Source organism: Salvelinus namaycush, chromosome 1 (genome assembly GCF_016432855.1).
Source record: "Salvelinus namaycush isolate Seneca chromosome 1, SaNama_1.0, whole genome shotgun sequence".
NCBI lineage: Eukaryota > Metazoa > Chordata > Actinopteri > Salmoniformes > Salmonidae > Salvelinus > Salvelinus namaycush.
Genome location: NC_052307.1, coordinates 37,703,027 through 37,730,850, shown reverse-complemented (window position 1 = coordinate 37,730,850; position 27,824 = coordinate 37,703,027). Strand labels below are relative to the sequence as shown.

Here is a 27,824-nt window from a genome sequence, read left to right as displayed (position 1 = left end):
ACATACTAATTAGCCTACGCAAAACACTGTGCGTGGGATTTCAGCACCTGGACAGCTCCATGTAAGCTTTCAGGTGCAAGCGGTGTTGTAGCAATGCACTTTGGACACTGAATTTAATCTATTGTAGGTCGACACATAAAGGTCCAGATGTCATCTCGATATCCTGTTTTAACTGATATTTGACCATGTCACAAACTAACGTTATTAATTAAACTTACAAAACGTACATTTCTTTGAATTTTGGTTAAGTTTATAAACTGGGATGAACCAGACTTAGCCTAATAACCTTTAATAACTTTTTTCAAATTGGCCTACAGTTGTTTCATATTATAACCAATGTCCATGTTCGGCCTAGACTAGGCTATTTAACGAGAATACACATTTCTCCCGAGCCTATAGGCTAGCCTATATCAGTGAGTCTGGTTTGCTGGGTCCTATTAGTTAGTATTGCTGCCCTATGGGTGTGCAGTGTTGCCAGCCACGTCAGGCCTGTAGCAACTGCTCCGCTCGTCTCTTGTCTCACCAAGGCAAGGTTAGATACACTCTGGAGAAACTCGAAGAAAAAGACCTTGGGAACAAAATCGGCATATTGGCAACTAGGAATAGATTTCCTGTCGGTTTCCAGTGGGTTAGTGATGAAGCAGGTGTTAGAATTGCATTAAGTGACATTGCTTTATTATTTAGACGTTTGGCGACGTTTTTGCGTTTCCAAAAGAGAGGGTTTGCATACATTGCTGAAGACCCCACTCACTCCGTCTTATTAGTGTTTAATTGAAACGCGCAATTATAATAAATGGTTGCATTTGGTGAATGCCAGTGAATGCGATTGCTTTCCACCGACCAACACGGCGGCGGTGCGCTAGGACACTTCAGCTAGCTGGATCCCGGGTCGGGTGTGTACATAGGCTTCCGTTACCGTATACTATCAGCTGTAGTGAAGGTGACTTGCAGTCGAGGCAATGCGGAGAGGAGTCGCGAGCGCTCATCCGGTACTTCTGCGCTCTGAGGTATGCCTGCAAACATCTCTGCTTTTTCTTAGACTTTCTTAGACTTTTTCTTAGAGAGAGGTAGAGAGAAAAAATATCTGCTTTTTCTTAAACAGTAGAGAGAGGCAGAGAGAGGTAGAGAGAGAGAGAGAGAGAGAGAGAGAGAGAGAGAGAGAGAGAGAGAGAGAGAGAGAGAGAGAGAGAGAGAGAGGGCAAGAGCAATAATAAACCACAGATAAACTGTCTCGTCACCAAAATAGCCTAGCCCAAAAACGAAAGAGAGAACAGGATATCGGCGAATATAGGTGGTGGGGTATAACGTTCTGTATTAGAGCTGTTTTACTACTGGATGTGTATGCATGAGTTCTGCACCGAATGGGCGCAAGAACCGCCCCAGATCCACCGGGAACATCTTCCAGATCGGCAAGGCTTCCTACCGAGACCCGGAGAGGAGGGAGAGCACGGAGAGCACACGCAAAGCCCAGCGCGCCGTGACAGACTGTAGAATGGTAGGTATCGAGCTTGCGACATTTAACTCACAATGCTTATTTCCTCTGCATGTTGCAGCTAAAGTCGCGTGCTCATCCACCCTTTCTTTATTTCGTTCTTGAAAGTCATTTCATCCGTTTGCACTGATATTGGCTGTTTAAACTGCAACAAACTGCAAATGCACCCACCCCCTCCATTGTATGTAGGCCTATTGTCTGGTGAAAATGAAATCCATTTGCGTTGCTGTTGTTGCAGAGAAGACAAATTGACCTGCTCATGTTTTTTTTTTACCCGTTTTTTTGTCATTGATTGCGATGGTGGGATTTGCATTTTGGAGCATCAAGTGTTGAATGCCCGGCTGACGATGATTTTGGGGTGATCTCCAATATCGCCTACATTTCAGAGTTGTCTAACGGGCTCTGTTTGATGGACGCAGATGGCCACTGATTTGACAGGTGCTGGCAGAACCGTCCATATGTATTCTCTCCCCGCTCATACTGTGCATCAGTGAACGTCATTGAGTCTCAGTACCCGGAGAACAGCAGAATGCTCCTGAGTCTCGAGCGCTGGTAGAAATTAAAAGTGTTGTCCCGTCCAAAGGATTCAACGCTCTACTTCGTTCGATGCACATAGCCGAACTTAGCATAATGTGTTGTCGTCAATTAATAATTCATTAATTTTACATAGGTACATTCACTTTGTCATTTCATATCCTATATACCTAATGTTGTTAGGCATCAATATTGATTAGCCTATATTTGTAGTGTGGAGGTTAGAATAATACCCCTGTCCAGGGATCAGTGCTTTTTTGGAAATGGCTGTCAATTTATTCAAGATATGCTCTGGTTTAGAGAGGAACAATGGACTGAAAGGCGTGGAGTTGCTGTCCATAGGATGGTGCTGAATAGCTAAGGTAGTTATTGAACCTGCAGTGCGGACGTCTTCATTGTGTCCCCACTGTAAAAACCTAAAGCTGCTAAATTGACAGCCCACCTGTGAATATAGGATGACTATTGCTCTGATCTAACCTACAAGTCAATATGTTGTTCTGGCAACTGCTGTCGCAAGTAGGCCTATTGCAACTGTGTCTGCTGCTGAAATGTTTACAATTCCCCATGAGAAAGCCACATATGTTTACAGTAGCCTGCATAATCTAACCTAAAGTGCATTTGTAAAGTATTTAGACCCCTTTAACTTTTGCCACATTTTGTTATGTTACAGCCTTATTCTAAAATGGATTAAAAAAAATAATTCCCTCATCAATCTACACACATTACCCCATAATGATGAAGCGAAAACTTTTTTTTTTTTAGAAATGTGTTAAAAAAAATACAAATAAATAACAGAAATACCTTATTTACATAAGTATTCAGACCCTTTGCTATGATACTCCAAATTGAGCTCAGGTTCATCCTGTTTCCATTGATCATCTTTGAGATGTTTCGACAACTTGATTGGAGTCCACCTGTGGTAAATTCAATTGATTGGACATTATTTGGAAAGGCAACTGTCTATATAAGGTCCCAAAGTTGACAGTGCATGTCAGAGCAAAAACCAGGTCGAAGAAATTGTCCATAGAGCTCCGAGACAGGATTGTGTGGAGGAACAGATCTGGGGAAGGGTACCAACATTTTCTTTGCAGCATTGGAGGTCCCCAAGAACACAGTGGCCTCCATCATTCTTAAATGGAAGAAGTTTGGAACCACCAAGACTCTTCCTAGAGCTGGCCGTCCGGCCAAACTGAACAATCGGGGGAGAAGGGCCTTGGTCAGGGAGGAGACCAAGAACCCGATGGTCACTCTGACAGAACTCCAGATTCCTCTGTGGAGATGGCAGAACCTTCCAGAAGGACAACCATCTTTGCAGCACTCCACCAATCAGGCCTTTATGGTAGAGTAGCCAGGCGGAAGCCACTCCTCAGTAAAAGGCACATGACAGTCTGCTTGGAGTGTGCCAAAATGCACATAGAGGACTCTCAGACCATGACAAACAAGATTCTCTGTTTTGATGAAACCAAGATTGAACTCTTTGGCCTGAATGCCAAGTGTCACATCTGGAGGAAACCTGGTACCATCCCTAAGGTGAAGTATGGTGGTGGTAGCATCATGCTGTGGGGATGTTTTTCAGCGGCAGGGACTGGGAGACTAGTCAGGATCGAAGGAAAGATGAAAGGAGCAAAGTACAGAGAGATCATTGATGAAAACCTGCTCCAGAGCGCTCAGTACTTCAGACTGGTCGAAGGTTAACCTTCCAACAGGACAACGACCCTAAGCACACAGCCAGGACAACGCAGGAGTGGCTTCGGGACAAATCTTTGAGTGTCCTTGAGTGGCCCAGTCAGAGCCTGGACTTGAACCTGATCGAACATCCATGGAGAGATCTGAAAATAGCTGTGCAGCAACGCTCCCCATCCAACCTGACAGAGCTTGACAGGATCTGAGAAGAATGGGAGAAACTCCCCAAATACAGGTGTGCCAAGCTTGTAGTGTCATACCCAAGAAGACTCAAGGCTGTAATCGCTGCCAAAGGAGCTTCAACAAAGTACTGAGTAAAGGGTCTGAATACTTATGTAAATGTGATATTTCAGTTTGTTATTTTTTATAAATTGGCCCAAAAAATCTAAAAAACAGTTGTTGCTTTATCATTATGGGGTATTGTGTGTTGATTGATCAGGGGGAGGAACATTTAATTCATTTTAGAATAAGGCTGTAACGTACATTTTTGGGGGAAAAGTCAAGATGTCGAAATACTTTCCGAATGCACTTTACATGGAAGAACTTTGCAAGGTCTTGCTGTGGCTCGTGACAGAGGAACCTATATAACCTATTAAATAATATTTATTTCATTTTTCCCCCAGATCGTCCAGGAGTTTAACACACTTGTGGCCCTGTATCGTGAACTGGTCATCTCCATTGGCGAGATCTCCGTCGACTGCCCCTCAATACGGGCCGAGATGCACAAGACGCGAACTAAAGGCTGTGAGATGGCAAGAGCTGCACACCAGAGCCTGTCAGTCATTTCGGGGTAAGTAGCTGTCGCTGTCCCTGGTGTTGAAAGGCAACTATTGTTCTCTCTCACAGACATGGGCCACAGCCTTCATTTAAAACCTCAGCTTGGAAATAATACCTTGGTTTCAGACTCTGCTTTCAGTTTAGAGTGGCCTGTGTGAGCTTTGATTTTTGTTCTGACTGATCTGTACATTTTTGTAATTGCAGCGTAGAACACACTATGGATATGCATGTTTTTTATTTATTTATTAACTTTATTTACCAACAGAGTTTTAAATGACCCTGTCTACCACAGGAATCCAGTTGTAATTTGTTTTGTAAGGTATTCCATAACTAGGGTCCATTAAAACAAAAGGTAGAATTTACCAAACTTTGTGGAGACAAGCGGGACCTCAAGAGTTAACCAACCCTGCCCAACGGATTTGGTATCTCAGATTTTTATATCTCAGCAGGGAAGTGAGGTACACTATACACAGTTGAAGTCGGAAGTTTACATACACTTAGGTTGGAATCATTAAAACTCTATAGTTTTAACAAACTATAGTTTTGGCAAGTCGGTTAGGACATCTAGTTGGTGCATGACACAAGTAATTTTTTCAACAATTGTTTACAGACAGATTATTTCACTTATAATTCACTGTATCACAATTCCAGTGGGTCAAAAGTGTACATAAACTAAGTTGAATGTGCATTTAAACAGCTTGGAAAATTCCAGAAAATGATGTAATGGCTTTAGAAGCTTCTGATAGGCTAATTGACATAATTTGAGTCAATTGGAGGTGTACCTGTGGATGTATATCAAGGCCTACCTTCAAACTCAGTGCCTCTTTGCTTGACATCATGGGAAAATCAAAAGAAATCAGCCAAGACCTCAGACAAAAAATTGTAGACCTCCACAAGTCTGGTTCATCCTTGGGAGCAATTTCCAAACGCCTGAAGGTACCACGTTCATCTGTACAAACAATAGTACGCAAGTACAAACACCATGGGACCACGCAGCCGTCATACCGCTCAGGAAGGAGAGGCGTTCTGTCTCCTAGAGATGAATGTACTTTGGTGCAAAAGTGCAAATCAATCCCAGAACAACAGCAAAGGATCTTGTGAAGATTCTGGAGGAAACAGGTATAAAAATATCTTTATCCACAGTAAAACGAGTCCTATTTCGACATAACCTGAGAGGCCGCTCAGCAAGGAAGAAGCCACTGCTCCAAAACCACCATAAAAAAGCCAGACTACGGTCTGCAACTGCACATGGGGACAAAGATCATACTTTTTGGAGCAATGTCCTCTGGTCTGATGAAACAAATATTGAACTGTTTGGCCATAATGACCATCGTTATGTTTGGAGAAAAAAGGGGGAGGCTTGCAAGCCGAAGAACACCATCCCAACCGTGAAGCATGGGGTGGCAGCATCCTGCTGTGGGGGTGCTTTGCTGCAGGAGGGACTGGTGCACTTCACAAAATAGATGGCATCATGAGGGAGGAAAATTATGTGAATATATTGAAGCAACATCTCAAGAAATCAGTCAGGAAGTTAAAGCTTGGTCGCAAATGGGTCTTCCAAATGGACAATGACCCCAAGCATACTTCCAAAGATGTGGCAAAATGGCTTAAGGACAACAAAGTCAAGGTATTGGAGTGGCCATCACAAAGTCCTGACCTCAATCCTATAGAAAATTTGTGGGCAGAACTGAAAAAGCGTGTGCGAGCCAGGAGACCGACAAACCTGACTCAGTTAGACCAGCTCTGTCAGGAGGAATGGGCCAAAATTTACCCAACCTATTGTGGGAAGCTTGTGGAAGGCTACCCGAAACGTTTGACCCAAGTTAAACAATTTAAAGGCAATGCTACCAAATACTAGTTGAGTGTATGTAAACTTCTGACCCACTGGGAATGTGATGAAAGAAATAAAAGCTGAAATAAATCATTCTCTCTGCTATTATTCTGACATTTCACATTCTTAAAATAAAGTGGTGATCCTAACTGACCTAAAACAGGGAATTCTTACTAGGATTAAATGTCAGGAATTGTGAAAAACTGAGTTTAAATGTATTTGGCTAAGGTGTATGTAAACCTCCGACTTCAACTGTATACAAAAGTATGTGGTCACCCCTTCAAATTTGTGGATTCTGCTATTTCAGCCACACCCGTTGCTGACAGGTGTATACAATCGAGCACACAGCCATGCAATCTCCGTAGACAAACATTGGCAGTAGAATGGCCTTACTGAAGAGCTCAGTGACTTTCAACGTGGCCTCGTCATAAGATGCCACCTTTCCAACAGAGCTAGATCTGCCCCGGTCAATTGTCGGTGCTGTTATTGTGAAGTGGAAACGTCTAGGAGCAGCAATGGCTCAGCCGCAATGTGATAGGCCACACAAGCTCACAGAATAGGACCGCCAACATCAGATTGCAGCTCCAACAAGGCTTCGTCAACATTCGGTGTAATGGCATACATAACCGTATCGTCTGCATACAGATGAATATTACAGGATTTAAGACATAGACCAATGTCATTTGTGTAAATAGTAACGAGAACAGGTAACAAAATCAACACTTTTCATAATATCAAGGAATCTAGACTTGACACCATCAGAAGGCACCCATTGTGTCATATCTGTCAAATAGTTCTTAAACCATTCGCAAGACTCCTTATCCAGTTTTTGAATGAGTAGGGAAGGGTCAACGGTGTCGAATGCCTTAGAAAGGTCTATAAATAAGGCAGCACAATGTTTTCTATGATCTAGGTCATTTAACACATCATCTTAAACAAGCAATGTGGCTGAAACAGTGATATGTCCAGATCTAAAAACAGATTAGTATATATTTAAAATAGAGTGAGAAGTTAAATAGGTTCTCAGCTGGGAGTTGGTCAGGGATTCTAATACCTTGTCTAGTCAAGATAACTTGGATATTGGGCAGTAATTATCTAAGTCAGAAGGATTTTTGCCCTTACTGTATGTAGGGGGAGGACATGTACCTCTTTCCAAATCTTAGGGATAACACCAGTAGCAATTGTTAAGTAAAAAATACAGGTTAAAGATTCAACAATGAATGGGGCAGAGAGCGGTAGTAAGAAGGGGTCAGGTGAATCAACCCTGTGGATTTCTTTTACAACGATCTTTAGCAAAGGCACTTAATACATCATAGACATCAAATGGTTGAAATGAAAATAAATGATGTGAGTCTGTTAGAGCATCATTCTTTACAGTCTGTTCTGAGGTGACAAAAGGACTGCCTGTTTTGGAATTACATACATTTTTATAGACTATCCTTTCAAACAGGTGGCCAGCTGAATCAAAATGGTTATACACTACACATAAACATTTTGTCTAGTATGGGACTAGTATGTCAAAACCTGCGGTGGCAACGAGAGGGTGGGGTTTTGTTTCAAAGATTTGACCACTTTCCAGAAGTTGACTGGATTACCACCACTCTCCAATACACAATTCAATAAATATGTTGATTTAGCTTTTCTAACCAGAGATAGACATCTATTTCTCAAATGTCTGAAGGACTGACAGTCAGACATAGAATCATCAGTCTAGCCTTAGCCCAAGTTACATTTATTTACTGCAATTTCTCAGACAATTCATGCATGAATCAAGGATCAGATTTGTCTTTTATCCTTAGTTTTTTTTACGGCGCATATTTATCTGGAACAGAGTTAAACAGGGAAATAGAACAATTAAGGGCCTGTCCGAGTCAGTGATAGTTGATACAACACATCAGTCACTCAACTTCAGGTCAGACAAAAACATTTTGCTCATTAAAATTCCTATAATTTCTCTTTTTAATAATGCATGAGCCAGTTTTAGGTAGTTTTGTAAGGACCGATGCTGGGAGACGAGAAGCAAGTACAGGGAGTGAACATTTAATGGATATTAGACAAGAAACAAACAAGGACAGCGTCTGGACAGGGGAAAACATAACGACATCAATGCTGACACAGGGCACAAACTGAGGAGCAGACAGATATAAAGGGGCAATCAACAAAGTAAATGAGTCCAGGTGAGTTCAATGAGCGCTGATGCGTGTAATGATAGTAACAGGTGTGCATAATGAAGGGCAGCCTGGCACCCTTGAGTGCCAGAGAAGGGAAGTGGGAGCAGGTGTGACAGTACCCCCATCCCCCCTCTAGGGGCGCTACCCGAGGCATGGCGCTAGACTAGCAGGCTGAGGCGTAGAAGCCCAACGAGCCGGCTGAGACATGGGAGCCCGACGAGCCGGCTGAGGCATGAAAGCCCGACGATCCCGCAGAGGCGTGGGAGCCTGACGAGCCGGCAAAGGCGTAGGAGCCCGACAAGCCAGCTGAGGCATGACGTGGGATGGAAGCCTGCCGAGCCAACCGAGGCAAGGAAACCTCTCGAGCCAGCTAAGGCGTGGAAGCGTGACGAGCCAGCTGAGGCACCCCCGGCAGCACCCGGCAGCACCCGGACCCGACATCACCACCAAAACCATAAACAAGAACTCCCTGATGCTTCAAATAGTGGTGTCAGACGCTGGGAGACGAGAAGCAAGTACATGGAGTGAACATTTAATGGATAGTAGACAAGAAACAAACAAGGATAGCGTCTGGACAGGGGAAAACGTAACAACAAAGTAATGGAGTCCATGTGAGTCCAATGAGCGCTGATGCGTGTAATGATGGTGACAGTTGTGCGTAATGAAGGGCAGCCTGGTGCCCTCGAGCGCCAGAGAGGGGAAGCGGGAGCAGGCATGACAAGTTTAACATCTCTTATGCAGGTAATGTTACAATGGTCACTGAACTCATTGGCAAATATCCCATTGGCTGTAAACTTATGAAGGGCATTCGTTAGAATAATATCTAAGAGAGTAGATTTTTCAGTGTTAAAAGTTGAGGCGAGTTGGTTTAGTTATCAACTGAGTTAGATTTAGCTCAGTACAAATATCTTTCAGCCTATCAAATACTAGCAACAACCAATCCAGATTAAGATCACCCACTATTAATAATTTGGATTTAGCATAATTAGACAATTTGCAAAGAGCACATAAGGAGGCCGAGGGAGGGTGATATATTCCCACTACCGTCAGATGAGCATTATTACCAATGCCCACATTTAAGATTAGACATTCAAATTGCTTAGGTACAGGGATGGTAATGGATACAGAAACATTTAAATGGCTCTTTATCTATATAGCGACACCACCTCCTCAGCCATCTCTGTCAGATCTAAAAACATTATAACCAGTCAGAGACACATCAGAGTCCGGCATAGACTTCTTTAGCCAAGATGCAGCTATAACCAGAATGTCCACGTTGGTTTGAGAATCCGGAGTTACAATCAAATTTATTTTTGAAATTAAACTTCTTGCATTTACATGAATCAGTCCAAGGCCGCAACTGCAGGATTTCAGATCAGCAGGAGTTTCTAATACGAACATGCCACATTCAGCAGGTTCAGCAGGTAACTCCCTATTAGAAAATACTATGGTGTTGGCTCTAATTGGAATAGATACAAGATTTCCTAGAACTGAACCATTAGGCCTGTGCCTCGAACAAAGACGTGGATTAAAACAAGAGTCAATAAGGTTTACTTGTTGCGGGCAAGGTATGATATCCCATCAAATTTGTAGTACCTATTCGATACTAGCACTAAGCATCCTAGCTCCTCCTGTTTGGGTGAAAGCCCTCCCTTTTTAAGAACAGAGGACATTCCCAAAATAAGTAGAAATTGACAATAATATCCAACACTCTTTTGAGAGAAGAGTTTCGACTTCATCCAAGAGTCCAGCGAAAGTAGCCAGGATAAACGAGCCTGTGGGACGTTGTCTGTGGGTTGCTCCAGGGGATGGCTGGCTCAGTAACCCAGGCCCAAGGTAGTATCCTCAGTAACTATTGCAGAAGAGCCCAATCTCGTAGAGCAGGTATTCCCAGGGGTACGCGCAAGGCTGTCGGATGTACGCCAAATAAAAATGTGATTAATAAAAAATATATATATTTTCAAATAGTACATTCATATTTTTCAACGGGGCTACACATTCGGGTGAGGTTTTATTGTTGCCTGAGTAGCCTCGTTTCACTGCCAAAAATACAATTAAACCATCTAGTGTTCAGCGGAATAACAACACAATGTCAAATACAGGTAGCCTAGTCAAAAAAATTGCATTCAATCACATTAACCTTTACTCTCTCGCGGGAAATGTTCACTCTTGCGCAGACATTTCGAAACAAAACATGCCAATTAAAAACATTTGCCACAGTAGTTTTTTGAGCGAGAATAAAGACGACTTTCGAGTAGTAAGAAGTATAAAAGCAACAGATACCATTAATAAGAAGGTGCTAGAAGCGTTTTATATCGTGAGCTACCGAGTGGCTAGGACAGGCAAGCCGCATACTTAATTCTTCCTCCTGCAGCAGATATGGCTGGGACAATGCTGGGGGAAAGGCCCAAAAAACTATACAGACAATGACTTCATCAAACAACACTGTTTCACGACGCATCAGTGACATAGCATGAGAGGTTTTGAAACAATTACTGCTTTGCATACAAGCCAGTGAATTCTATGCGTTAGGGCTGGATGAGTCAACAGACATGGCGGGCCTGGCACAGCTCCTGGTATATGTCCGTTACGTTTCTGGGGGTCAATTAAGGAAGTCATCCTCTTCTGCAAACCACTGGAAACCAGGACAACATGAGAGGATATTTTTAAAGTACTGGACAGCTTTGTGACATCAAATGGACTTTGGTGGATGTGTTGGTATAAGTACTGATGGCGCAAAAGCCATGACAGGGAGATCTAGTGGAGTGGTAACGCCCGTGCAAGCAGTTGCTCCGGACGCCACTTGGGTACACTGCAGCATCCACCGATAGGCTCTTGCCGCCAAGGGAATGCCTGAGCGCTTGTAAGACGTTTTAGACACTACAGTGAAAATTGTTAACTTTGTTAACGCAAGGCCCCTAAACTCTTGTGTATTTTCTGCACTATGCAATGATACGGGCAGCAACCATGTAACGCTTTTACAATATACAGAAGTGCGCTGGTTATCAAGGGGCAAGTATTGATACTTTTTTTAAATTGAGAGACGAGCTTAACGTTTTCTTTACTGACCATCATTTTCACTTGTCTGACCACTTGCATGATGACGTGTTAATCACACGACTGGCCAATCTGGGTGATGTTTCTTCTCGCCTGAATGATCTGAATCTAGGATTACAGGGACTCTCCGTAACTATATTCAATGTGCGGAACAAAATTGAGGCTATGATTAAGAAGTTGAAGCTCTTTTCTGTCTGCATTTAACAAGGACAACACAGAGGTCTTTTCATCATTGTTAGATTTTTGGTGCGCAAGTGAACTCAAGCTTACGTACAATGTCAAATGTGATATAGCGAAGCACCTGAGTGAGCTGGGTGCGCAATTACTCAGGTACTTTCCCAAAACGTGCGACACAAACACCTGGATCCGTTATCCCTTTCATGCCCTGCCTCCAGTCCATTTACCGATATCTGAACAAGAGAGCCTCATCGGAATTGCAACTGGCGGTTCTGTGAAAATTGAATTTAATCAGAAGCCACGGCCAGATTTCTGGAGTTTCTTGCCTTGGCAAATTGCGCTGTTAAGACACTGATGCCCTTTGCAACCACGTACCTATGTGAGAGTGGATTCTCAGCCCTCACTAGCATGAAGACTAAATACAGGCACAGACTGTGTGTGGGAAATGACTTAAGACTGGGACTCTCTTCAATACAACCCAACATTGCAGAGTTATGTGCATCCTTTCAAGCACACCCTTCTCATTAACCTGTGGTGAGTTATTCACCATTTTTTACGAACAAATAAGGTTTTATATGTAAGATGGCTAAATAAAGAGCAAAATTATTGATTATTATTATTATATTATTATTTGTACCCTGGTCCTATAAGAGCTCTTTGTGACTTCCCACGAGCCGGGTTGTGACAAAAACTCACACTCATTCGTATGTTTAATAAATGTATCGTATAGTGTGTGTGTGGCAGGCTTACAAATGATGTCAAAAACAACATTTGAGAGAGCACCGACACTGGTGCTAGAGGGGGTACGTAGCTGGAGGCAGAGTGTTTGAAGGGGTACGGGACTATAAAAAGTTTGGGAACCACTGTCATAGAGCACCCTGGCTTTTCCTCTCGGTGATTTAGAATTGTTTTATCAGAAACAGCATGCGGTCTTGAAGTCTCCTTAAGGTGTCAGCATGCTTTAGCCACGTTCGGCTAGGCGAAATGAATGAGTGTGCTTTTGCGTACTCCCTTAAAAGAATTTCGCTTGAAAAATGAGAATAAAGCGGCAATAGTACTGTTTGTCCAATTTGAGACGCCGTAGCCAGTATACGGGACCATTTTTGTCAACGGGTATTTTTCTCAGCTCATACAGGAGTGATTTATACATTTTTATATTCATAATTGTTCAATTGTGATTCATCATGTGGTGCTGCAGCACCCTCAGCACCCCTACTTCCTGCGGCTATGCTTGCACAGTTCAGTGGCCTATCCTTATCGCTGAGTGTGGTATTGACCTGCCATACTGCTGCTAAGGAGTTGGTGGAGAGTTTGCTATAGTATTGCAGGAGAGTTCCACTGACTTTGCAGTTGATTCGTCTGTGGATCCTTTTGAGAGAAAGCAGTAGCAGTATTACCTCTTTTGGAGGATATACAGTGCCTTCAGAAAGTATTCACACTCCTTGACTTGTTATACATTTTGATGTGTTACAAGGTGGGATTAAAATGGATTTAGTTGTCATTTTCTGTCAACAATCTACACAAAATAATCTGTAACATCAAAGTGGAAGAAAAATTGTAAAAAACATTTTTTTTTTAAATATGAAGACTAGTTTATCTTAATTACAAGAGTATTCAACCCCCCTGAGTCAATACATGTTAGAATCACCTTTGGCAGCAATTACAGCTGTGAGTCTTTTGGGGTAAGTCTCTAAGAGCTTTGCACACCTGGATTGTACAATATTTGCACATTATTCTTTTAAAAAAATTCTCCAAGCTAGGTCAAGTTGACTGTTGATCATTGCTAGACAGCCATTTTCAAGTCTTTCCATACATTTTCAAGCCGATATACTGTAAGTCAAAACTGTAACTAGGCCACTCAGGATCATTCAATGTCATCTTGGTAAACAACTCCAGTGTATATTTGGCCTTGTGTTCTGGGTTATTGTCCTGCTGAAAGGTGAATTTGTCTCCCAGTGTGTCACGCCCTGGCCATAGAGAGGCTTTTATTCTCTATTCTGGTTAGGCCAGGGTGTGACTAGGGTGGGCATTCTAGTTTCTTTATTTCTATGTTTTCTATTTCTTTGTGTTTGGCCGGGTGTGGTTCTCAATCAGAGGCAGCTGTCCATCGTTGTCTCTGATTGAGAATCATACTTAGGTAGCCTTTTTCCCCACCTGTGTTTGTGGGTAGTTGTTTTCTGTATAGTTTTAGTTACCTTACAGAACTGTTAGTTTCTCGCTTTGTTATTTTTGTTCTAGTTCAGATTTAAATAAATATCATGAACACGTACCACGCTGCGCTTTGGTCCACTCCTTCTTCATCAGACGAGCGTTACACATGTATAGTGGAAAGCAGATGGAACAAGGTTTTCCTCTAGGATTTTGCCTGTACTTAGCTCTATTCCGTTTCTTTAACCCTTGTGTTGTCTTAAGGGTAAAAAATGACCCGCCTCTATGTTTAACAGCAGAGAAAACCCCCTAAATGATATTTTTTCAACTTGAAATTTGATTACTTTTCCAAGAGTGACCCCAACATTAGAAAAAGTGGAACATCGCATTTGTTCATATTTCCATGAAAGCTGTACCCCACCAGGGAAAGATTGTCTTAGGGTCATTTTTGACCCGGCAGTTATAAAATAATTTACACACCACAAAAACCACACAGACACACACACACACACACAATGAGAAATTGAGATTATGTGTGCTACTGATTAAACTCACACAAAACTAAAACTTTCTTGTGCATGTGCAGCATCACCCCTCCACGACCCCACACATGACTCAAGTTCACAGACAAAATAAAAACAATTTCAGACAAAATAAACATTTATTGAAAGCATTGTTTACTAATGGGGAATGCAGTCAGAGGCTATAAAGGTGCTGCAGATGACAGTCCCCCCAGTTCTCTCTTTGCTGAAGCCATGAGTGCACGTTTCAGGGCCCAACAGATTGTAGATCTGATTTTGTCCAGGAGGAACAAGAGAACAATGATTTAGAAGAGGTGGTATCTGAAGAAGAAGATGGGGAAAAATACAACCCAGAGCACGATGCATCATCTTCAGATGAAGAAGAAATCCCCCAAGCTGAAAGAGAGACATTTTTGTCAAAGAACAGAAAAATAACATGGTCCTTGTCACCATGTGACAACCAGGGCAGGATGACAAATTTGGAGGGTTTCCGTAAATATGGAGACAACTGGAAAAGGATGGATGAGATTGACCTGCGTGCCTACATAGGGCTGCTAATCTTAGCGGGTGTGTATAGGTCCCGAGGCGAGGCTACATGTAGTCTCTGGGCTGCAGAGAGTGGAAGGGTGATTTTCCGTGCCACGATGCCACTGAAAGTCTTTCACACTTTCTCAGGAATGCTATGATTTGATAACCTTGAGTCAAGACCTGCAAGATGTGTGAGAGACAAACTGGCGGCCATAAGAGAGGTCTGGGAGAATTGGGTGGAGCGTCTGCCATACCTCTACCACCCTGGGCCTGAAGTAACAGTGGATGAGCAACTGGTTCCATTCAGAGGTACATTTTTATTTTCATATCTGTAATGTTTTGCTGTAATATCATTGATTTCTGTGATTGTTTTCTGTGACACTGATACTAACTACTGATAGTAATCGCTTTTGTCAAAAGGTCGCTGTCTTTTCCGGCAGTGTATGCCCAGCAAGCCAGCAAAATATGGCATCAAGATATGGGTGGCCTGTGACTCACAATCCAGCTATGCTTGGAAGATGCAAGTCTACACAAGGAAGCCGACCAGTGGAAGCCCGGAGAAGAACCAGGGGATACGGGTTGTGCTTGATGTGACAGATGGACTGAGGGGGCACAATGTCACACGTGACAATTTCTTCACCTCTTATGAACTCAGCCAGCAGCTCCTGAAGAGGAAGATCACCATGGTTGGCACAGTTAGAAAGAACAAGCCTGAGCTCCCCCTTGCACTCCTCGCAACAAGGGGGAGAGAGGCCTTCTCATCGAAGTTTGTCTTCACCCCCACCACCACTCTAGTTTCTTACGTCCCAAAGAGGAACAAGAATGTGGTCCTCCTGAGCACACTGCACAAAACGGCTGAGATCAGTGATCGTGGGGACAGGAAGCCAGCCATCATCCTGGACTACAACCACAACAAAGGAGGTGTGGACAACCTGGACAAGGTGATTAGAACTTACAGCTGCAGGAGGATGACTGCCCGCTGGCCCCTGGTCATCTTCCATAACATCATTGATGTGTCCTTATACAATGCCTTCATGATACGGAACAAGATCAACCCTAGCTGGATGCCTGATAAGCGGAACAAGAGGAGGTTGTTCCTGGAGCTGGGAAAGGCACTTGTAACCACACACATTCAAAGAAGGGAGCGCCTCCCCCGCAGCGCTTGTGAAAGCTGTTCAGGGGGCTGAATCTTGTCCTGATCCACCTGAGGCTGCAGCTGGGGCAGGCAAGAGGAGGAGATGCCAATTCTGCCCCCCCAAAGAAGGACTGTAAAACAAATACTATGTGCTGTACATGTGAGAAATATATCTGCAAAGTCCATGCACACACACCTGCATACTGTCCTACAAGTGCTAATTAGAGTTGATTGATTTATGTTCTTCAAGATTTTGTTTTGTATCTATCGTGTTTTATTCTTATTTATTGTTGTTATTTATACACCTTGTGGGTGGGGGCAATGGTTTGAAAAATGGGAGAAGTCAAGGATTTTGTAGTTGAATTCCTCATTGTACAGTATAAGGATATAACACTATTTTGCCAAAACCGTTCAAGACTGTTATTGTTTCCCTTCAATAAAATGCATTAAAAACTACTTTCTGCACATTTCTGCTACTTTCTTAGGCTATACAAGTGCTATCTCTTGCAAAAAATGTATTACACCTATGCAGTACCTTTAGCAATAAAAATAATAAATAACCTTTACTTTAGTAAAGAAAACAATAATGACAGGTGTGTTGTAATACAAATGAGTGGTGTCCACTGATTAAATGAAGACTTTCTGCATTGTGATGAGGGAAAACCCAGATATTCACAAAGTTTGTGATGAATGACCAGGTTGTTTCTTCATGAAAAAATTGATTTGGGGTTTAAAATTCAATTAAGCTGCTTTATTTTAGGGGTTTAGTGAAGGCGGGTCATTTTTGACCCTTCGGACAAAGGGAGTATACAGAATGTTAAGACTACACAAGGGTTATATCCTAAAAAACTCCCTAGTCCTTGCCGATGACAAGCACACAAATCAAATCAAATCAAATGAAAGTTTATTTGTCATGTGCGCCGAATACAACAGGTGTAGACTTTACAGTGAAATGCTTACTTACAGGCTCTAACCAATAGTGCAAAAAAGGTATTAGGTGAACAATAGGTAAGTAAAGAAATAAAACAACAGTAAAAAGACGGGCTATATACAGTAGCGAGGCTATAAAAGTAGCGAGGCTACATACAGACACCGGTTAGTCAGGCTGATTGAGGTAGTATGTACATGTAGATATGGTTAAAGTGATTATGCATATGTGATGAACAGAGAGTAGCAGTAGCGTAAAAGAGGGGTTGATGGGTGGTGGGTGGCGGAACACAATGCCGTATATGATAAACATCGGTTAGCCAATGTGCGGGAGCACTGGTTGGTCGTCCCAATTGAGGTAGTATGTACATGAATGTATAGTTAAAGTGACTATGCATATATGATAAACAGAGAGTAGCAGCAGCGTAGAAAGAGGGGTTGGGGGGGGCACACAATGCAAATAGTCCGGGTAGCCATTTGATTACCTGTTCAGGAGTCTTATGGCTTGGGGGTAAAAACTGTTGAGAAGCCTTTTTGTCCTAGACTTGGCACTCCGGTACCGCTTGCCATGCGGTAGTAGAGAGAACAGTCTATGACTGGTGTGGCTGGGGTCTTTGACAATTTTCAGGGCCTTCCTCTGACACCGCCTGGTGTAGAGGTCCTGGATGGCAGGCAGCTTAGCCCCAGTGATGTACTGGGCCGTACGCACTACCCTCTGTAGTGCCTTGCGGTCAGAGGCCGAGCAATTTCCGTATCAGGCAGTGATGCAACCAGTCAGGATGCTCTCGATGTTGCAGCTGTAGAACCTTTTGAGGATCTCAGGACCCATGCCAAATCTTTTTAGTTTCCTGAGGGGGAATAGGCTTTGTCGTGCCCTCTTCACGACTGTCTTGGTGTGTTTGGACCATTCTAGTTTGCTGTTGATCTGTACACCAAGGAAATTGAAGCTCTCAACCTTCTCCACTACAGCCCATGTGTGTGTACAATGGGTGTGTGCTCGGTCCTCCTTTTCCTGTAGTCCACAATCATCTCCTTAGTCTTGGTTACGTTGAGGGATAGGTTGCTATTCTGGCACCACCCGGCCAGGTCTCTGACCTCCTCCCTATAGGCTGTCTCATCGTTGTCGATGATCAGGCCTACCACTGTCATCTGCAAACGTAATGATGGTGTTGGAGTCGTACACATAACATGATGCGTAACATGATGCAGCCAACACCATGCTTAAAAATATGAAGTGTAGTACTCAGTGATGTGTTGTGTTGGTGCCCTTCTTTGTGAGGCATTGGAAAACCTCCCTGCTCTTTGTGGTTGAAATTCACTGCTCGGTTAAGGGACCTTACAGATAACTGTATGTGTGGGGTACAGAGATGAGGTAGTCATTAGAAAATCATGTTAAATAGTATTATTGCACACAGAGTGAGTCCATGCAACTTATTATATGACTTGTTAAGCAAATGTTTACTCCTATGTAGGCTTGCCATAACAAAATGGTTGAATACTTATTGACGTAAGACATTTCATTTTTTCATTTTTTATTAATTTGTAAACATTTCTAAAAGAATAATTCCTCTGACATTATGGGGTATTGTGTGTAGGCCAGTGACTCAACATCTGAGTTGAATCACTTTTAAATGCAGGCTGAAGCACAACAAAATGTGGGAAAAGTCAAGGGGTGTGAATACTTTCTGATGGCACTGTAGCTGTAACTTTTTAGTTTTTGTTATGTTGTGCCCCTGCTGCTTACAGAATGACTCGTAACAGATGTAGGATCTTAGTTTGATCACTCTTTTGTTACTAAGAATTTTTCTGCACAGAAGGAAATGCAAACTTGAAGTGTATTCATGGTTTAAAAAGGTTTCTAAAGTTTGTAATATCCATTTAAAATGTCAGGCTTGATTTGCTTTAATGAAAAAATATCAACCCCTACAAACAATTTAATTAATTATAATCTACACAATAATTCAAATGTCTTGTTGCTGCAGGATTATTTTCCTGCTGTTGAAAACTGGCTCAAATTACGATCCTACATCTGTTACATACAGGTAATTGACCAGCTTTTCAGATCCCTCCAAAACATTCTGAAATTTCAAGCGGTCTTTTCAAACACTAAAAGGTCATTATCAACGTTTTCACAATTTCACGGTATTATTCCAACTTCATAGTGTGGAAATACTGTATGTATAAAGCACAGGCAAATCACATTTTTGACTGCATTGGGCCTTTAAATCCAAAGAGTACCTTTCCACGTAAAATCCTTAAAATGCTATTTTGAGAGCCTGGTCCTATTTGTATGTGCCAAGTGCTAAAGCTAAAAGACATACTAAAATTGTGTTCCAAGAATGTGCAAAGTTGTAAGGGATGACCAAGTAGGCAATGAAAAACAATTGAATAGGGTGCAAATATTAGGGGATTTATTTTCCCAAACTTGAAGTTGTTTACAAAGTAAGATAAATCAAAAACCATAGTACCAGAGAGGAAGAGGCGAAGGGCGAGGTTTTACTCTGCTCGCAATCTGTCCACGAAAATAAGCCCACGAAGTGGGCACTTTATGTATGGAGGTCAATGAGTGTTGAATTAATCAGGTGTCATGGTAAGACCCAAGTGCAGACTGTGTGGAGTGACAATGTTTATTGTAACAACAGGGGCAGGCAAACGACAGGTCAAGGCAGGCAGGGGTCGATAATCTAGAGTAGGAGCAAAGTTACAGGACGGCAGGCAGGCTCAGGGTCAGGCAGAGTGGTCAGGCGGGCAGGTACAGGGTCAGGACAGGCAAGGGTCAAAAACCAGGAGGACAAGAAGAAGCAAGGCAGGAAAAAGACAGGCGCTGACAGGACAAACGCTGGTAAGCTTGAAAAACAAGGCAAACTGGCACAGACAGACAGAAAACACAGGTATAAATACCCAGAGGATAAGTGGGGAAGAAGGGCGACACCTGGAGGGGGTGGAGACAAGCACAAGGACAGGTGAAACAGATCAGGGCGTGACAGAATATCTTCATCAAAAAATGTAATTGCTCATTTGCTTACGGGAGGCTTATTTGATCGAATATATGTTTTGTAATGGTTAGGTTGTTATGAATGCACTGATATAAGTGGACGCAAGTGGCATTTCGGCAAGTTACCCAAAAAGTACTTTATATCGGAGTCAACTGGGTGAGGATTCCTATGAGTTGGGAGCAGTCAGCCAATGAAGAAGAACACAATTCATTACTTTAAAATGGAGATAGCCTCAATGGCACTGCCCAGGCAGTCACAGACGGTAATATGGCACAGACACAAAGATGAGACCTTTATCTATCTCTATGGCCTGTTGTTCACACGCGTATCTGGCCTCTTACTGGTGTGGCGTACCGTGGAGAAGCCACCAGGGGGAGACTCGTCGCGGCCTGGTGACAGACGGAGTCTACATCATGCGGCGGTGGCTCTCTCTGCTGGACATGCCAGGTCTCGACGGGTCTTTTTCTTTATTGTTTTAAATAAACACCATTGAAACTGAGGTCTCACACTTGTGTCCGTGTCTGCCACAAGTGGTGAAGAACGCAGGCATTTGACAACGTGGTCAGACCAGGGTTGACATTTATGCAGTATCAGCATAGACGAGTTGATAGCTCAGTTCGTTCGGGCCCAACAAGCGCAGCAGGACATTCAGGAACGAATGCTCGAAACAGCGTCTACAGAATGTCCACCTGCTTGAGGAAGTCAGGAAGCTGCGAGGAGAAACACAGATCAAATCGCATCCCAATCAGTTTTTAATCAAGCTAACGGAGGATGATGACATCCTTGAATGAACGTTCGAACGGACAGCACTCCGGGAAGGATGGCCCAATGCGGAGACACCCAGGCGTATTATGACCTCAACACTGAACAGGTGGCTAACTACAACGGTTTCAAGAGGGAGGTACTTAGCCGCTACGGGTACAGCCTGGTACTTAGCCGCTACGGCCAAAGCCTTCCCCCTGAGCCCAGGTGAGCGACCTACTGCGCATCACCAGGGCATGGCTCCTAACCGATGTAGCTACCCTCCCTTTTATCGACAAAGTGGTCATGGATCGCTTCTTACGGGTGCTACCTCACGTCATGAAGAGGGCGGCAAGCCTACCTTGGAGGACCTCTTGGTTGCCGTGGAGATGCACCAGAATACTGAGGCCCTGCTGAAGGGGACGCAGGCTGAGTCAGGGAGCTGTCGGAGGGGACGGAAGGATGACCCCATCATGGTACTCCCCAATTCGACAGTCAGCTGGGCTAAAGGACTGCAGACCCACGGAGAGACAGCCGGGGGAGAGTCGACTCGCCGCCGATGACCCCAGGTAGATGAAGACCAAAGGAGGCGCCCGGGGACACCTCGCATGGAATTGCCTGGGTCGAGAGGAGTCGATGCCATCAGTGGGCCCCGGAGACGAGCCGGGCCACGCAGTAAACTACGTCACCTCCTGTTGGGTCCACAGCGAACCACCAGCACCCATGGTCCCGGTGAAAGTCGATGGTCATGACACCCCGCCTCTGTTGGATTCCGGGAGTGTGGTAACGCTCGTACATGCGTGCCTGCTGGCCCACCTGACCGTGGTGAGGAGATGTCCGTCACCTGTGTAGGAAGCGGTTGCCAACCCCGTGTCTTCGGACCCAGAGTCCAGGTCTGAGGGGGCACCGGGACCAACCTCACCAACCTCACCCGCCGAGACACCTGCCCTGAGCCCCCTGAGGTGACAGTTTGGGACCGCCTAGTGGGAGGATCCGAACTTGAAAGCTGCCATGGCCCAAGTGATAGCGGTGGATGGCCAGCTTCTTCCAAATCAAAAATAACCTTTTGTATCAGGTGTCGCATGAACAGGGGGAACTTTGAGAGGTCCTGTTGTTGCCTCGCCAGTAGGTCGGAACCGTTCTTCAGCTGTCCCACACCCATTTGTTGGGGGTGCACCTGGGAATGGAGAAGACCTGGGAACGTATCTTTGCCCGGTTCCACTGGCCGCGCATGAGGTGGGCCATGGAAGACTATTGCCGCAGCTGCCCGGAGTGTCAAAGCATCGCCCCAAAAGCACACTTCCGGAACCCGCTGGTTTTCCTACCAATCATTGGAGTGCCGTTTGAATGCCCAGCCAACCCTCCTTACGCAGCGTGGTGGAACACGTAGAGACGATGAGGGAGCGGATGACAGCCATATGGCCAGTGGCAAGGGACCATATGGAGAAGGCCCAGAGCGCCCAAGCCAAGGTCTACAATCATGGTACCCAGCCCCGAGAATTCCATGTCGGTGACAAGGTGCTAGTTTTTATCCCCACTGCAGAAAGTAAGTTCCTGGCAACATGGCACGGGCCGTACAAGGTGACAGAGAAATTGGGACCTGTAAATGACTGCGTACGGCAGCCGGGTAGACGGAAACCCCAACAGATTTACCACGTTATCCTATTAAAGAGTTGGCACGTGAGGACAGCCTTGGTCGTGTTCTGGTCAAAACCTGGGACATCGACGGGACCAGTGGTGGTCCCGACCAATGAGGGCCTCGGACCGGCCCAGAAGTAAGCGCTCCAGGAGCTCATCGATCGTAACACCGCCGTGTTTTCCGAGAAGCCAGGCCGAACGACCCTCATTGAACACCACGACATCACCCGGCCAGGAGAAACGGTATGAAAGAGGCCATACCGGATCCATACCACAGCCCCATCATGTTGGTGCCCAAACCAGACGGTTGTCTGCATTTCTGCAATGACTTCCGGGGGGTGAACGACATCAGTTTGTTCTACACCTATCCCATGCCGAGGGTGGACGAGCACATCGACCGGTTGGGAAAGGCCCGGTACATCAACACCCTGGACCTGACCAAGGGTACCCTTGGCAGCCTCCTCCTGGGAGAAGACAGCATTCTCGACACCGGACGGCTTATACCAGTACCGGTTCCCCTTTCGGTCTCCATGGAGCCCCACCCACGTTCCAGTGCCCGATGGACCGAGTCTTCCGACCCCACCAACAGGACGCAGCGGCCTATTTGGAGGACATCCTCATCCACAGCCAAGGTAGGGAAGAACACAGGACGCGCTCAGGCAACCTGGGTTGACAAGAAATGCAAGCTGGGGTTCGAGGAGGTGGAGTACCTGGGGGTATCTGATCAGACGGGGGAACATTAAGCCCCAGAAAAGGAAGGTCCAGGCGGTTCGTGACTGACCTGTTCCCCGCACCAAGACACAGGTCAAGTCCTTCCTGGGGCTGGAGGGATACTATAGCCGGTTTATCCCCAACTTTGCGGCTATAGCCTCCCCCTTTACAGATCTGACCAGAGCCCGCCTCCCGAAAACAGTGAAGTGGTCGGATGAGGCCGAAGCGGCGTTCAGGCACCTGAAGCACAAGCATTTCGCTACACTCACAATAACATCTGCTAACCATGTGTATGTGGAAAACAAAGAACAAAGAAAATGTCCAGGTACCGATGCTGGTGCAGACGGATGCCTGCGACACGGGACTAGGGGCTGTCCTGTCCCAGGTACATGATGGGGAGGAACATGTACATAAGCAGGAGAAGTTGATACCCGGAGAAAATTACTCGAGTACTCGATTGTCGAGAAAGAGTGTCTAGCGGTGAAGTGGGCGCTAGACACTATTAAGTATTACCTTTTGGGCACGCACTTCACCCTGGTCACAGACCATGCTCCCCTGGTCTGGATGGCCAGGGGAAAGGACACAAACGATCGTGTCACCAGGTGGTTCTTGTCCTTTCAACGCTTTTCTTTTTCTGTTGTGCACAAGTCAGGGGCGAAGCATTAGAACGCGGATGCCCTATCGAGAAGTGAGACGTACATCGCACTGATGACTGCCCCCTCCCCAACATTCTCCTCCCGCCCGCCTTCCATCTTTGAGGACATGAATTTCCATACTTTAATTTCTTGTCAATATAATAGACAATCTTTAATATAATAGACAATCTTTGATAGTGCATAAAAATAGTACGTAAAGGTCTGTAAATTAATACAGGTAAAACTGAACCAAGGGGTTCTGTGTTTTACCCCAGAGGAGACAGCATTCCCCGGAGCCCAGAAGGCGGTAACCCGTAAGATTTCTTTTCTTTTTCTTTATTCTTTTAAATTAACACCCTTGACACTTGTGTCCGTGTCTGATCTGTGTAAACGTCTAGATCAAACCTCCTGGTCTGCCACATTGGCTAGAATGGTCCCACCTGATCTCACATCTTCCCACCTGCCTTCCATCTTTGAGGACACGTATTTCTTAATTCCTATGTGGAACATAAGGCTTCCACAATATATAATCATGTCCCCACATTGCCCAAGCTTAATCCAAGTGATTTTGAATCTTCATGTGGAAATACTCTTTCCCGTTGTCTGTTCTCTCAGGTCTGTCGTTTTGGCTGAACCTCAGGAACTCATATCTTCCAAGACGTTGTTGTTGTGCTGTTACCTTATCCGAATCTTAAAAATATAATTGCCGCTCAACATTGATAGGGCATATGTGCAGTGTTGATGTGTAATGTCTAATTTATTGTTGTGGTTTATTGTGTATCATTTTGTGAATCATTTTTTACTTTCTAGACCTTTTCTGTACATCCTTGTGGTAAAGGAACATTGTAGATGCAAAGCGAAGTTATGTGCAAGCAGACAGTAAAGTATTATCTCATCTCATGGGTAATCTCGATATTGACTGGCATTTGTGTGTGGGTCCCACAGGCCTGAGGACGGAGAGATCCACCCAGAGATCTGCAGGCTCTTCATCCAGCTGCAGTGCTGTCTGGAGATGTACATCACGGAGATGCTCAAGTCTGTCTGTCTGCTGGGGTCCCTGCAGCTCCACAGGAAAGGTAGGGAATGCCTCACAAAAAACAACATGAAATTATAACCTGATGTAGAGCCTTTATAGCACTATCATAGCCAGAGACGTGAAGCCTACATAGGTCTGCTTGTCTGATGGGATCCCTGAAGCTGCACAGGACAGCTATAGAACACTTGATATCTTTACACAGATTCAAATCCAATCCAATTTCAGCTACAATTCACTGTTTACTAGGGCTGTAATGCTATACATATTTGTACTGATTGGTTCGGTACGAGGACCTCGGTTGGGTTCACACTGTGAACCTGAATCAATACATAATTTATTTTGTTTACAAAAAATAAAAACACTAGGCCTATAGGCTTTGCCTACGCTGTATTGTTTGCCATTACCTCGTGAGTAAACCTGAGCTGAATCCGTTAAAACAACTACAGCCTATGTGCACATAATGAAAAGGAATTAAAAGTTAAATGAGAAGTATATGCTATAACGAACAAGAGCCAACAGGTAGGCTGCTATTTAATCTGAATGGAGGTGTAGTTATTTGTAACCGTAGGACAGGAAGAAGGCCCATGCAGACTCAATTAGCCTGCTCTTCCTTGTGCTGTATCAGGTCTAGTTAATAAAATAGCTTACAAATGAGCTTTTCTGCTGCTTCCCTCACTCGGATCTGACAACGTCTATATTGAAATATTTATTTTGCATATTTATCCGGGTGGGAAAGCCCCAGTTCCATTTCAGAATGGGTCCAACTTTTTAGACCTCTACTTGAGGCCCAAAATAACAGTCCCTGTCACAATAGACAATGCCAGGAACATTGTGAATGATGTCACATAAACTGGACTTGGGACACAAATAAGGTGCTTTCTAATTTAACGTATTTTACCAAAGAAACAAAAATGAACTATAGTAACTGTTGAATTTCATTTTTCCACTGTATCGCAACCGTAACCAAAGCGTGACCCCAAAACCGCAATATGTACCGAACCTTGAGTTTGGTGAACTATTACACCCCTACTGTTTACTGTGTAAAACATGTCATTACTATTACATTACTATTATTATTAATAGTGTGTGTGTGTGTGTGTATTCCAGGGAAAGGGAAAGATTCCTGTGGGCCTTCCAGGATTGACAGTAAGGTAGATGAGAGCTCAGATATACCCATTCTAGAAGACACCTCCTCCTCCCCAATGGATTGTCATCAGCTCTGCTGGCTAGTCGCCACAGACATAGACAATACTGAGAGGTGGGCCTATTGTGTCTGTGTGTGTGTGTGCGTGCATGCGTTGGTGTTATTACCATAATTCTGAATACATTAGCAAGACACATATGAGCACTATGTAAATATGATTTCATAGGGACATGAGAGAGATGAAGAACCTTCTCAGTAAACTCAGGGAGACGATGCCTTTACCACTGAAGAACCAAGGTAGGGTCTCAACTGGAACGCACACATGGTTTCTATATGCTTGGATCTTATGTGTGTCAAATACACCGTTGAAATGACTTTGAGATGAGTTTGAACTTGTAATTGTCTTGTCTGTGTTTGTACCCAGATGACAGCAGCTTGCTGAACCTGACTCCTTACCCACTGGCCGGACAGAGGAAGAGGCGGTTCTTTGGGCTCTGTTGCCTGGTAACCAGCTAAGGGCCCCGCCTTCCTGGGTTGAAGGCGCAAGGGTGACGCTTTACTTGGAAGTGTAGTTCAAGGCACAACCATAACAGTGTCCAAAGAAAATCGTAGTGTCATAAGACATGCCAAAATGTGACAACATTTTTATAAAAACTTATGTTAACTAGAATTACTTATATTTGCCTGTCATGACCACTATATTTATTTGCTTTATGACATAGTGTCATAAGATATTGACAGTTGTCATAACAGTGCCCCATAATGGAAATAGCATAGTATGTCATGTTTTGGAATGTGTTATGACACTTTACGATGCAATTATGACACTTTACGATGCAATTATGACACTGTTATGTATGTGTGATGAACAATACATCAAGTAAAGCATTACTTTGGCAACAAAGACACCATTAACCACTATCCTTCACCACCTGTGTCTCCCACCACCTTATTACTGCCATTTCCAATATACAATACATTTCTCTCTTTTGTTAAAAAGGCTACCTAACCCATTTTATAATTTAATTTTGTAATACAAAAATGAATTGTAATTGCAATGTAATGAAACGAATAGTCATAAACATATATTTTAAATGTATTACAACTGATTTTCCTTTTGTCAGAGTTTTTTTTGGTTTGTCAGAGGTTTTCGGGAGAGAGACCATTTGAAACAGTAGGCAGGTTTCCATTGACCAAGGTTTATTCGACAAAGGCAAAGTCGCAAAAGGAAATATTGCGACATGTGTAATGGAAATGGCAGATATCGTCCTGACTTTCGAGACTACCTGAATTGCTTCGTCTTGCTTTTCTGGTTGGCAGGAAAGTTTCACACTCCAATTATTTCAGATCTACAGGAGTGAAAGTTTCAAATATGGCAAATATTAGTAAATTATTGCATTCTTTCCATGGTGGCTTTTGCGGGCTACCTGAGACATGAAACAAATAGCTGGCATACAGGCTGTCGCCAATTTATTAATGTGTAATTTGCCTAAATGGGTCATGGAAACACTTCAACCACTACATTTTATTCGACACTTTAGGTTTTAACGAAAAATATATATATTTTTAGGTGTGACGTCATTATGCCCAGCTGTTTTTATCGACACAAGATAGTTAAATTGAAACAAATTGACAAGTTAATGGAAACATAGCTACTGTCAACATGATTTTCTTCCATAAAGCTGAATTGATGAATGAATGGTGTGTGGGACACAATATGATCTGCAAGTGTGTGTCAAAAACAATGTTACCAAGTACGACACTTGCAGTATATATGGACACACTGCTAGATAGAAGGTATGGAGCACACCAGAGGACAGAAAGTCTGTTGTGTTTCCCTCTCTGTTTTCCATTTCTTGCCGTCCCTGCACTTCCTGTACTGACCTTTATTTAGTCTTCCATGAACAAAAAACCTATACCCAACTTTTACTTTCCATCTTCA

The 27,824-nt window shown here is 43.9% G+C and overlaps 1 protein-coding gene across 2 annotated transcripts; it reads left to right on the top strand.

Moving 5' to 3' along the window:
* The first annotated feature begins 1,345 nt into the window (after positions 1-1,345).
* Positions 1,346-26,398, top strand: rgs7bpa (regulator of G protein signaling 7 binding protein a). 2 transcript variants are annotated; one of them, XM_039003110.1, is made up of 6 exons: positions 1,346-1,495; positions 4,333-4,499; positions 24,648-24,787; positions 25,858-25,996; positions 26,109-26,179; positions 26,307-26,398. In XM_039003110.1, the coding sequence occupies exons 1-6, from the start codon at positions 1,346-1,348 to the stop codon at positions 26,396-26,398; spliced, it is 759 nt and encodes a 252-aa protein (XP_038859038.1). The 2 variants fall into 2 exon arrangements, with proteins under 2 accessions (XP_038859038.1, XP_038859045.1); XM_039003117.1 differs by lacking the exons at positions 1,346-1,495; positions 4,333-4,499; positions 26,307-26,398 and having other exon boundaries at positions 24,715-24,787; positions 25,858-26,009; positions 26,109-26,141.
* The last annotated feature ends 1,426 nt before the right edge of the window (positions 26,399-27,824 follow it).

What these genes read in the sequence shown, in the direction of transcription:
- rgs7bpa (XM_039003110.1), top strand. Translation starts at nt 1,346, where the DNA reads ATGAGTTCTGCACCGAATGGGCGCAAGAACCGCCCCAGATCCACCGGG. An exon ending in CCGTGACAGACTGTAGAATG is followed by an intron (nt 1,496 to 4,332) that starts GTAGGTATCGAG and finishes TTTTTCCCCCAG; the next exon opens with ATCGTCCAGGAGTTTAACAC. An exon ending in CCACAGGAAAGGTAGGGAAT is followed by an intron (nt 24,788 to 25,857) that starts GCCTCACAAAAA and finishes GGAAAGGGAAAG; the next exon opens with ATTCCTGTGGGCCTTCCAGG.